The 13,045-nt window shown below is 29.7% G+C and overlaps 1 protein-coding gene across 1 annotated transcript; it reads left to right on the forward strand.

Annotated features, from left to right (window-relative positions):
- The first annotated feature begins 7,554 nt into the window (after window positions 1-7,554).
- Window positions 7,555-10,461, forward strand: LOC110814176 (cathepsin B-like protease 2). Its single transcript, XM_022041556.2, has 10 exons — window positions 7,555-7,780; window positions 8,227-8,280; window positions 8,385-8,465; window positions 8,643-8,799; window positions 8,931-9,010; window positions 9,093-9,218; window positions 9,418-9,636; window positions 9,960-10,073; window positions 10,163-10,198; window positions 10,291-10,461. Exons 1-10 carry the CDS (start codon window positions 7,697-7,699, stop codon window positions 10,423-10,425), a joined length of 1,086 nt encoding a protein of 361 aa, XP_021897248.1. The 5' UTR covers window positions 7,555-7,696; the 3' UTR covers window positions 10,426-10,461.
- Window positions 10,462-13,045: the final 2,584 nt, after the last annotated feature.

The following is a 13,045-nucleotide window of genomic DNA, read 5'->3' on the forward strand; positions in this document are numbered from 1 at the left end:
CCTCAAACACCTGTATCTCTTCGGGTCGATGCAAATTTATTACGTTTGATGATTTCCATTTTCTGGTGAGATTGATATTTTTTAATTTAATGTAAATTGCTTTGATTTTTTCACAAACATAAACTATTTATTTTTATTAAATTTAATTTGGATAAATAAAAATTAAAAGATACTATATCATATTAATAACGTCTTTTCATAGTTATAATTTTTCTAATTACATAAATGTTAGGCATATAAAATAAAACTATTAGGCAGAGAATTTTAGTGCCAATAAAGTTTTTTTTTTTTTAACAATGAAAAATGTTAAATCAGATATTTAATTCATTGTATCTCACTCAATTAAAGAAATTTAGTTGTTACAGAATAGTTTTTTTTTTTTTTACTCAAAAACATAATAGATTAATCAAAATTTAACTCAACTAAATTACTATATTTTGTTAGTTATTGTATTAGGTTAACTTAATAAATTTTTAGTCAAACTAAATCAAATATTATAAATTAATCATTACTAATTTATAATTTATTCACAAAATAACAAATTTTACCATATTTTGCTGGTTAGTACCGATGGAGCTAAAATTATATTTAAAAAACTATGTAAAATAATTTTATATCCTTTTGAAAATATAAATATTAAAAAACAAAACTAGCAACATGCACAAAAAAAAAAAAAAAAAAAAAAAAAAAAAGTATCAGGAAAACGACGAGCCCACTGGATTGTACCGCCCTGCCCATCCCTAGTTATGGGGATAGATACAGACCAATGAACCCACTTATAACATCACCATTCAGTCGGGTTCAGACAGGGAGAAAAGAAACCACCAATCTTTGTAGTTTGCAACCCATTTAAACTAATCAAAGGGTAACTTCCGAGTTGTATACTACTACAAATATATATACATAAGTATAAATATATTGAGAAGATAACTATATCTATATGTATTTGTTTTTTTTACTCTAAAACAACGAATCATAATTACACAATTTATATCGAATCATTCCAAGTTGTAACTCGTGAGCTCTCTTCACGTGCAGAAATAATTTTAAAAGATAGATATTATATCCATTAATTTTAATTCCACTTGAAATTTTTCAAAAGATTATTTATAGATCTATATAATTAGAAAAGAGAAATAGTTCTTAGCAAGGTAATTAAGTCCATACTCATTAATATTTAAATTTTTTAGACATTAAATACTGATGCAAATATATTTTGGTGTATCAAATTTTAGATTTGTTGGTGTAGGTGTTCATAATTTTATATAGAGTTAAAAATTAAATTGTCACAGATCATACCATGTCTTATAAAGTAATCATCGGAGCATATTTATTTAAATCACATAAACTCAAGTTAAATAAAATAACTTAATTTTATTAATCATAACAGAATTACAGAAACATTACATCACTTAAATGTAAAACATAAATATATGAATGAGACTCTGAATTTTCTTACTTACATTACTAAATAGGAGTACGAAACAATAATCTTAATATCAAAGCCTAACTTCAAAACTTTCATCTATATCACCACTCACTCAGCAGCAGTAACTTCAGTATTTAGAGGGTGATAGAGATGTGAGATAAAATATCTCAATAAGTAATATTATGAAATCACAATATAGTACATACAATATATAATTTATTTACACACAACAAAACATATATCATATAATCTCTGTAAAAGCCCAAAACCCCTAGCAGAGATTTCAAGTGTTGTGGCCCCAATCAGAATAATAATAATAATAATATCATATTCTTTTATTTAGCAGAAGAATTAACGGTTTGAATATTACATTCCTTACACGTTTATTTAAAACGCCCAAATAGAGCTATGAAAATGCTTTAGAACTTGAAACGAGAAAACCATTAACAAATAAATATTATTAACCTCTATTCGAAATTGACAAAGAGAAAATAGGTAATTGTTTAGCTGATCTCTTACTGTTCAGGATCGGGGTCTTGGTCGTCCTAATCTGAAATGGTTAATAAGAAAGGAGTGAGCTACACTAATTCAGTCAGAATATCAATGTCTTATCACTTACACGAAAAATCAAAGAATTGTAAAAAAACATAAGACAATCAATAGAGTATCCTTGTAATAAAACTCGAATGCTAGTGCATTCATTACTCGTTTCACTGAAAATACTAGTATTTTCTCCTTAACTAGTAGCTTCTCAAGCGTCATACATTAAGATAAAATCATAATAACAATTTAATTACAAATAGCATACATTTCAATTGTTTGGTTCTTCACTATTTGACCAAAGTCATATTTTTTACCATACTCATTCTACTCTACCATTTTACTTTTCCCTATCGGTATCACTAAGGGTCCATAGAGATCCCCACTATGCTTGGTAAATAGATACATACACTTTCTTGGTAAATAGATCAGTCGCCCCTATACTCCGTTCGATAATGGGTAGCACAACAAAAAATCGTCTTAATACCCCGTCCGGTATGAGCGAAATTTATAAACTCCTAACCCCGTTTGACATAGGACTTTCCAGTCTCGTACGGCTAAGGGCAACGTCCACGGTAGGGTTCACTCTATGTACCAAGTTCGTACATTCTTTTCCATGATACCCAATAAGCCCTCTTATATAATGACATTGATTTACACATGCATATTTTCTATTATTATTTAGCCCCCCTGTAACACATAAGACCCATACTTCAAAAATACAAAAAAGTGAAATTCATGCTTTAAAATTTATTAAGGAATAAAACTATTAAATAAAAGTGAATTAAAATATCATAATAGAATAAAAGCACCACATGTCACAATAACATGAATAATAAAATGAAATGATAACTCAAGGTGGAATTTTAATAAAGTAGAAAGTGAAAATGAAGCACAATAAAGTACCCTTCCACAATTCAAGGTGTGTGATTAATGTAATAGTCATAATGAAAGAAAAATGAAACGAGTTAGGCCAACTAAAATGAAATAAACTAGTAAAAAACAAAGTAAAACAAATTAAAATGAAATATATATATATAAAAACAATTAAAATCAAATAAAAATATAGATAAAAATAACGTATAGACAACGTAAATAAGATAAAGACGAATATGAACAAATCGATTATTAGCTCCATCAACAACCTGCATTTAATCAATCAAGGAATTGCCAAACTATTTAAAACTTTCCGTTTACTGTTGATTAAGCTTTAATTTAATCATAACAGGAGAAAAATATGAGGGATTCTTACTCTGGATCGGTGTTCAGGAACTGTCTTTTTCACTACGGCTTACGACGGTTCCTGATTCTTGAATTTCTTAGATTTTTCTGGTAAAATTTGAAAATGTACATCAAAACGGCATGACAATATGCAAAGAATGGCGAAAAATGCAAAAAAAACTCACTGGGGGTTCCGACGCAGCGGCACTGCTAAGCTCTGTCATTTGGTCCTCCTTCTCCAGCACTTCTCCCTCCTAGCCAAACCAATTTTGGCTAGTTCCTAGTAGAAATTTGTTTAAATCGTGGTTAGGAGGCGTTTTTCAGAGAAGGGAGGGAAATATTTTGGCCTTACCGATGGTTTTGGTTCTTCGGTGCAGCGGCTCAGCCAAGCTTCATCGTCCCTCTCCGTAGTTTGCGACTTTTCTTAGTTACTCTACATCGAAAATGGTTTAGGCAGTTAAGGATTGGAAAACGGGAAGAACAGGAAGAAAATTTGGGCTTACTGATGCATTTTGGGGTTCTGGTATGATGGGGCCGACGTTTCTCCAGCAACTGAGCTCTCTTTCGACCACCCTTCTTCTTCTTCTCTAGTCGCCCTACGTCGTCTAGGGTTTTGGGGCTGACTGAAGAGAAGTTTAAATACCTCTCTTCAACCAATCTGGACCATCCATCCCGAGAGGCGTGGAGGCACGTGGACCGTCCGATCGCGCTTATTTAAAAAATTCATCCAGTTGTTCGATCTGGGAGACCTGAAGACACGTGGGTCATCCAATCGAGCTTATTTAGGAAGCCGGTCTCGATCGTTCACTCGCGCGAGAATGGTCTCAAGCTGTTCGATCGGCCTAACATGTGGGTTGTCAGTGTGGCTTCCCGCATAGAGCTCGTGTTAGCATGGCTGCCACACAGTGTCTGGTGATTTATAGTGCTACTGACTGAGCGTTCACGTGGCCCTTTTTTTCTCTTTTCATGAATTGATCCTTGCTTCCTAAATTTTTTTTAAAACAGGTCCCCCTTATTTATAGTTGTGTCCAGATTTCTGAATTTATTTTCGAAAAAGTCCAAAATTAACCCTTTAATTATTTTTTGCCATTCAGCGATAATTTAATTTTTATTCACTCATTCCACGACAAAATAGAAATTAAAAAGAGATAAATTAGTGAAAATTCATGAAATTAAATGAATCGAAAGTGTTTTATTCATTCAAAATTAAATAGTTGTGTCTCAAATTTAGGGTGTTACAATCTCTTCAAAACAAATATGAATCAGAAAATGAATACACAAATTAGAAAATAGATCCATGTTGTATATTTCATCACTATTATGGAAGATCAATAAGTTATCATACATTATGCATAGACACAAATACTTATCACTGATTTTTCATGTACCTAAATACAGAACGATATATAAGAGTTCCTTGAAATACTGTTATCCCCCCGAATACAGAACGGTTACGGCATGTAAATTAGACTGTTTTCTCATATATTCAAACATGGAACGGTTATGTATGGGTGCACACTTATCATTTCGTCAATACACCTGAACACGGAACGATTATGTATGAGTGCACACTTATCACTTTGTCAATATACGCGAATACAGAACGGTTATGTATGGTCAGATTGAAGTTTAACATAATTCAGATATTTTCGGAATAACTTCTTTCCATAATGAGTGATGCACACATATCAAAATTACATTTCGAAAACAAAAAGTGAAATAGTACTTATATCGAAGTAAAATTTTAACAAATACTTAGTTAACAAATATGAAATAAAATTCAAATACTTTTACATTTTCATACCGAAAATACGTAAAATATTCTAAAATTATGTAGGTTAATGAATCCATAATATCCACTTATCTTAGATCCTTAGCAATCGTAATTTTAACTCCAATAGAATTCCGACTTTATTTATAATATTTTTCTCTAAAAAATCTGACAGAGTTTCAGAATGATTTTTGATCACTTTCTTGACTAAAAAATATCCAACACAATATTAAAAAACTAATATCAAAAACAAAAAAAAAAACTGAATTTCAAAACTTAAGAAAAAACTTACATTTATAATGATTTATAACTTTCTTTTGATCGTGAGCCTTATTTATCTTCTCTTCTTCTTTCTCTGCTCTCACAAATTTAGTAGAGTTTTTACAAGATTTTTATCTAAAACTTCAGAATACTCTAAAAAATCACACAGTTTGTACTCCACCTTCTTTCTTCACCTCTATGTTTTTCATTATTTTTTTCTTATCTAGAATGTTTCTTTCTTCCTTCTCCTATCCTCTATTAATTGGAGTGGATAACCACAAGAAAAAGGTTGCCACCATTCCGTCATACTATTTCATCTAAAAGTTGTTAATTTTCATTATGTCATTTCACTTAAAAGGTTACCACTTTTCATATGTCGTTTTTTCATATGTCACTTCGTTTAAAAGGTTACTACTTTTTATATTTCACTTGGTTTAAAAGTTGTCACTTTCTGTAATGTCATTTCATCTAAAAGTTACTACTTTTAAGTTGTCACTTTCTGTAATGTCACTTCATCTAAAAGTTACTACTTTTAAGTTGTCACTTTCTGTAATGTCATTTCATCTAAAAATTATTACTTTTATATGTCATTTTATCTAAAAATTATTACTTTCCACTATGTCATTTTATCTAATAGTTACTACTTTTTATTATACTATTTCATTTAGAAGGTTCTTACATTTTTTCATATCTCTTTATGCTTATTCTAACTCTTTCATTCTTGTTTATCATTTTTTCATTTGACTCTAAATTATATTTTTAATCTTATTATATATTTCTAAATACATATAAATGTTAAATTAAACATATTGAATATAAAAAATTAATACGGAAGTATTTTCAAACTATTACACAAATCATTAAGGGGAAAAAACGATCACAACCATCTTAAATTAATTTTTTTAAAGAAATATATTAAATTAAGTTTTGTTATAGCCTTTCACGTTAGTGTTTGTAGGTAATTTGGACTCTAAGTTTGAACTAAACTTTATTAGTTTTAAATTTTAGTTTCATTTAAATATTGATTTTTTGTTGGTTGATTTGTTTAATTTTATAATTTATAAAAGTAATACAAAATATTTAGTAATTTTATTTTTATTTAATATTATTTTATGTTAATTTAAATTAGAATATGATAAATTCAAAGATCTTTATTGATTACATTTTTTTAATGTAAATATAAAAGAAGAATAAAATATGATAAACCAAATTTCACACAAGCCCATCTAAAAACTCAAATTTTAGAAAATATTTTCTAAATAGGGTTGATGGGTGGTGAATAATTTATGTAGATTACAAAAGTGTTTTTCAATTTTTTTGATATTAAATAAATATTAATCCAATTTATTTGGTTAAGTAAACTAAAAAAAAATTGTTAGATTTGAACTGTATAACGCTTAGAAATTTTTTTATTCTGATTTCAACTTTTTTTTAAAAAAATTATTCATCAATCAGCTAAGTATTTACTTGATTTTTGTTGGATTATAAGCTCATATAGTCAATCTTGTTTTATATGTTTCTTTTTTTTTTGTTATATATTTATTTGTAATGTGTTAAGCTTTGGAGCATGGTTGACTCATCTTATAACTTGATCAATAAAAGCTCATGAAATTTTTAACAACACTTTTAAAATTTTTTATGCAATTAGCAAATATTTCAAGGACTTGTAATCATTTAGGTTTTAATTTTTTTAAAAAAACAAAATCTCAATTACCCATTCAAGAATTTGTTGTTCATCTTCTTACTAATTATTTTTTTAAAAAAATAATTTTATCTTATTAAATAATATATACTTATCAATTTATTAATTAAATCAGGTTTTATACTTAACTATAAATAAAGAGTAGGCAATAATAATTTTATAATGAATGAATAAATAAATAAATAAATAAATTCCAGATAAAGAATATATTCTTGCTGTTCTACACGTTAAAAAGAATAAATTTATTAGTTTTATGCACATATAAATGAACTAAATTTACTTATAATTAGATTTATATCAGTTAATTAATTTAATGATTTATTCATAAAAAACAATATTAATTTATATACTGTTAAAAAGTTTATAAATCGTGAAATTTATGATAACAACCTCTGGAGGAGTTTTAGTGTTTATAAACAAGGGTATAAAATATCTTTCAGCTACTTATCGTGATTAATCAGAGGAGTAGAATCTGCCATCCATTTTGACCTAAGAGGGAACTTCAATGACAAACCACCCTAGAGCAGGGAAGATTCATCGGCTCTTTACACGTCTTTAATCATTATTGGTTTTCTGGTTTTTTTTTTTTTTTTTTTTTTTTCAGTTTTCCCTATATAAAAAATGGCCAATTAATGATCTCTTCGCGTCGCAGCCACTGACCTTATCCTCTCCAACCAACAAAGGGAGGAGACCAGCAAGAAACCCTTTTCATTTCCAATCCAAACAGCTCCTTTCTTCACTCTCAGGGAGGAGAAGAGGAAGGAGGAGGATCATGGCTGCTCCTATTTCTGCCATCCAGCTCCTCATGACCTGCTTTTTGTTACTTTTTGGGGCCATCTCCACCTTTAATATTCAGGTGATTCTTTTGTCTTTTTGGGGCTTTTTTTTCCTGTTGCTTCTTGTTTCATGTTCTGGTTTATTTGGATGTATAAAAATGGTTTTGGATTTAGCTTACCTCGATCGGAATCTATTCTTAAACTGCTGATTATTATGGGAAACTTCGTTGGTGTTATTGGGCCCTAGTTTTTAGGACGCTTCTGATGATTGTGAACTTGTCATGTGAAACATTTCACTTATGTTAATTATCCAGCTCTAGAATTTTTTTTTTCTTTTTTTTTTTCACATTTCTGATTAAGGTGGATTGAAGTATATATATACTTGTATGTATGCTAAAGACGTATGTTCTAGATCTACTGCTGGTAAGATTGCTTCACCCAATTCCTTTCCATAGCTTATATGCTGTTGTTGTGTAAAAAACATTGTGTCGGCTGTTATGATATAGTGGTTGCTATGTATCCGCAGGTTATGGCAGTGGAACAAATTCCCGAGCTCAAACTCACCTCTCGGATTCTTCAAGTATTTTTCTGAATGGGAACTTTTTGTTTTTCTTATTTCTTTATTTATTTTTTGAGTTGAATGGGGATCTAACAATTTTTTTGGTAATTGCTTGCTTTATGCAGGATTCAATTGTCAAAGAAGTAAATGAAAATCCCAATGCTGGATGGCAAGCCGCCATGAATCCTCGATTTGCCAATTTCACGGTGAGTCATCGGTTATCTTACGTTGTCTCTCACTCTCATATAATTTTAGAATTCTAAAAGTTTAAACTGATACGAAGTGATTTGTTCAATTATTTATACTTTAACGTATCGAACATTTCTTGTACGTGCAAATGTGTTGTCTATTTCCTATATCCAAAATATTTACTTGATGTACAGGTTGGTGAATTTAAGCGCCTTCTTGGAGTCAAACCAACGCCTAAGAAGGAATTGTTGGGTATCCCTGTTGTAAAACATGATAAATCCTTGAGGTTGCCAAAAAATTTTGATGCAAGGACAGCTTGGTCACAGTGTAGCACCATTGGAAGGATTCTTGGTTAGTTAAATTCATGTCTTTTCTGAAATTGGTTTCTGATTCCTTACATTAAAGAAGAAAAGAGAAATGTGGAAGGTTCTGACTTTATTTCATTTTACATGTCAACTTATGGATGGCTTTGCATATCAAAGATCAGGGTCATTGTGGTTCTTGTTGGGCTTTTGGTGCTGTTGAAGCGCTATCTGATCGCTTTTGCATTCATTTTGGCATGGTAATTAATTTTCGTATAGAATACAGCAAATTACTGGTTATTTATTCTTCATTTAACCTTTGTGTATATTCTCTACATGCAGAATATCTCTCTTTCTGTAAATGATCTCTTAGCATGTTGTGGCTTCCTATGTGGATCTGGTTGTGATGGGGGATACCCAATTGCTGCTTGGCGATACTTTGTATACCGTGGTGTTGTCACCGAAGAGGTATCTTCCATTTGTTCATTTTATTAACTTGTGTTTACATCATTGCAGCTTTCACTGTTTTGTCATACTTGCTAGCGTCTATCACTTCATTTCTTGTGAGATTATTGAATTTTCTTGAATAATTATTCATTTTGAACGCTGCTTGTGTCATTTGTTTTAACTCCGATCATAATATCTAGCTTGTGCATGCTAATTGCAGTGTGATCCATATTTTGATGATACTGGCTGCAACCATCCTGGTTGTGAACCAGCATGGCCTACTCCAAAGTGTGTGAGGAAGTGTGTTAAGGGGAATCAGCTGTGGAAACAGTCTAAACATTACAGCGTCCATGCATATAAAATTCACTCCGACCCACAGAATATAATGGAAGAAGTATATCGAAATGGACCAGTTGAGGTGTCCTTTACTGTTTATGAGGTATATAATAAAGCACTATACCTCTATATCCTCAGTTCTCGCTTCTTAGTATGGTGTATCTTTTATAAATATGAACATGCTACCACTTTGGCCCATTTGACACAATTAGTTAGAACCAATTCGTTTTCTGTGTAACAGAAGCTCTAATAGCTTTGTGCTTGTTCTTGATTACTTGCAAATGATACTAAACTTCATTGGTCTTTTCTTCAGTTTGTGATCATGGTGCAAGCTACACTATTGTGTTTTAGTAATTTTTAACTCCAGATTTCTGGTGCTTAAGAAATATAAATCATTAAAATCTTGTCTTAATTTTCATTTGACAGGATTTTGCTCATTACAAGTCTGGAGTCTATAAGCACATTGCTGGTTCTTCGATTGGAGGTCACGCGGTTAAACTTATTGGATGGGGAACAACTGATGACGGAGAGGATTACTGGGTAAATCAACTGGTCATAGTTTCAAGCAGTTTATCACCGTATATTCCATTGATCTAATTGCTTGGCTGTTTACTCTTTTTCTGTTGCAGCTTATCGCCAATCAGTGGAATAGAAGCTGGGGTGAAGTATGTAAAGTTTTTTTCTACATTGAATGACTGACTGTGGGGAGAAGAAAAGTATCGTGTCTGATTAAGTTGTATGTCATTTTGAACTGCAGGATGGATACTTCAAGATTAGAAGAGGAACAAATGAGTGTGGAATTGAGGATGATGCAGTTGCTGGTTTGCCTTCAACCAAAAATCTTGTTAAAGAGGTTGTGAATGAGGATGGTCTGGAGGATGCCTCAGCTTGACATTAGGTTGTTTTACTTAAAGGGCGTGTTTGTTTATGCACTCTCTCGTGATATAATATTAGAATATATTTGTTACAAGAATGGAATCTGAATCCTGCTATATTATGGGACTGTACGAGGCCGAAATGGTCGGTAAAACTCCATTGAATGTGGTAGCAACTTGCTTGTATCCAACATTCAATCTCAAAATGGTCTCCGCAAACTCCCATGGATATTTTACCAATTTCCAATCTAAGATAATAGTAGTTATGGCGCATTTGGTTTGTTCTGGCATGTTTCTTCCTCACTTTCCAACACGCACACACACAAATACAATCTCAAATAATAATTTTGATTGTCATGTTTTTTTTGTGCGTTTTTTTTTCTCTTTTGTTACTGAAGGTGGGAGGATAAAATTATTTTCTTTTCTTACTTCCCGCAGATTTTCTTTTAAGCTACGCAAATGATTAAAACACGTTTTATTAACAATGTAACTTGTATTATTAATAACGTACTATCAATTAATTCGAGTTGTGGGCGTGGGTTAGTTTACATAAAAAGAAAAAAGAATTATTTCTTATTTCGATTTTTATTTTGTGGGTTGTTTGGAGGGAGAGGAATGTTAGGGTTTTTAAGAGTATTGAAATAGACATTATAAATATTAGAGATAGATGGTTTATTATTTTTTGTTCATGAAATATTAGATTGAGAAGATATTAAAACTGTTATGGACTACCTGATCGACTTGTAATTTTGTTTAAAAAAATATATATTATATCAATTAATTCAAAGCTTTTAATTCTAAATACAGAAATATTATTATTTTTTTTGGGTGATTATTAGTTAACAAGGGAAAGAAGATGGGTAAGTTACAAGAAAAAAATTATGTAATTGAATTTAAAAAGTTACCAAGCTACAACTTCATTAAAAATTATAATATTCAATTTGTAAATAAGCATCTCTGTAATTAAAAATTAATCAAAAGAGCAAAAACTCTTTCCAACAAATTTCTGTAGACTTAGAAATTAACACTAGTGCAACAGTTATATGCTTAAAGTTTAATTAATGTCATATATATATTTAGATGTAATTCAATGTGATATAAAAATTAAAAAAAATATTATTGTTCGTTTTTTATATTCTTAATTATCTGATTTTATGTCATTTCGACTAAAATTCAACAGAAATATATTAAATGATCATGTTTAAATATTCAGTTTAACTTTATTCATAAGAATAATTATAAAGTGACATACTTGAATTGAGCAAAAAAAAAAAAAAATTACAATATATCATAAAACAAAAATGAAGTGTGTACTAAACAAGGATAAACTTAATTCGGAGTTATTACTAAAATAAATTGAATTGGGGATTGAAATTGGTATTAAATGAAGTTGAAGGGCTTGTTTATTTTGCGTACAATGATTTTTGTTCAAGTGGTTTGGATGATGAATCTACATGTAATGAAGTTTGATTGAACTTATTTAGAATCCTCTCTACTTCTTTTGTTTGATTTGCTAATTTGATGGTAACGTATTTGAATAGTTCATGTTATTTTGAGCTTGTACTGAATGCATTATTTCTTTGTCTGCTTTTGAGTCATACACAAATCTTCTGAATTAAATAATAATTATAATAGGAAAGTAAAGCATGAGTTTTGGCGTTGCATTTTTAAAATTATAAATTTGATGAGGTTACAACTTTTAAAAGTTTTCTAAAATGTATCATTCTGCAACATATGTTCAAACATCCATGCTAACCAAAAAAAAAAAAAAAAACAATTAATTAATTTATATAAAAGGTCAAAATTAATTTAATTTTTTTAATGTAAAAAACTTGTTTTGTAACGGTCATAATTTTCCTCCTCTTAAATTACAAGTGAAAGTTTAAATTTTAATATTCTTAGTTTAACAATTTTTTAGATTGTTTACATTTAACTTCATCAAGAATTCTTCTTTCTCACTTGGTGCCAATTACACCAACTACTCCGCGTGTAATTGCTGTCAATATAATGTTTGCTTTTGCTTCATTTCTCAACTAAAAATAATTCCAAAATGAAAGCTTCAAACACACTTAAATCATATATTAAATTATTCCTTTTATTATATTAATTATTCTTAAAACATATAAAATTGAAGAAAACAAAAATTTATCGCAACCACAAATAACATCTTCAAAAATGGTCACTTTGTGAGTAGATTTATCTGTAAGTTACGTATTTTTTGATATATTAATTTTCTAAACATCGAATATATAATACTTGATGTGAATATTAAATCAATTAAAATATAAAGTGTGTCTAATTTAAATTTATGTAATATTTTATAAATTTGTACAAAAGTTTAAGTTGATATATAACTTTGAAAATGTGGGCACTAGTCCAATAATATACTTTTTCTTCTTCTTCTTCTTTAGGAGGCTTAGAAATATAAATGCCATTTTAATCAAAAGAATTGACTGTTTCTTTCTTAATGTATAAAAGTTGACATAAAAACAATAATTTTATTTATTTAAGTAATATTGGAAGGTGTTTGTTTGTTTATTTGTTTAGGAATTATTCAATGGAAAAACATAATTTCTCATTCTTGCTAGTGGTTCGAATTTCCATTTCCAAGCTTCTGGAAGGAGAAGATGTTTTTTC

The sequence above is a fragment of the Carica papaya genome, chromosome 5 (assembly GCF_054855325.1).
Source record: "Carica papaya isolate Zhongbai chromosome 5, ASM5485532v1, whole genome shotgun sequence".
NCBI lineage: Eukaryota > Viridiplantae > Streptophyta > Magnoliopsida > Brassicales > Caricaceae > Carica > Carica papaya.

Excerpts from the sequence above, each read along its gene's own strand:
- LOC110814176 (XM_022041556.2), top strand. The coding sequence starts at position 7,697 with ATGGCTGCTCCTATTTCTGCCATCCAGCTCCTCATGACCTGCTTTTTG. Across the intron at positions 9,011-9,092 it reads TTTGCATTCATTTTGGCATG|AATATCTCTCTTTCTGTAAA; the intron begins GTAATTAATTTT and ends CTCTACATGCAG. Across the intron at positions 9,219-9,417 it reads GTGGTGTTGTCACCGAAGAG|TGTGATCCATATTTTGATGA; the intron begins GTATCTTCCATT and ends TGCTAATTGCAG.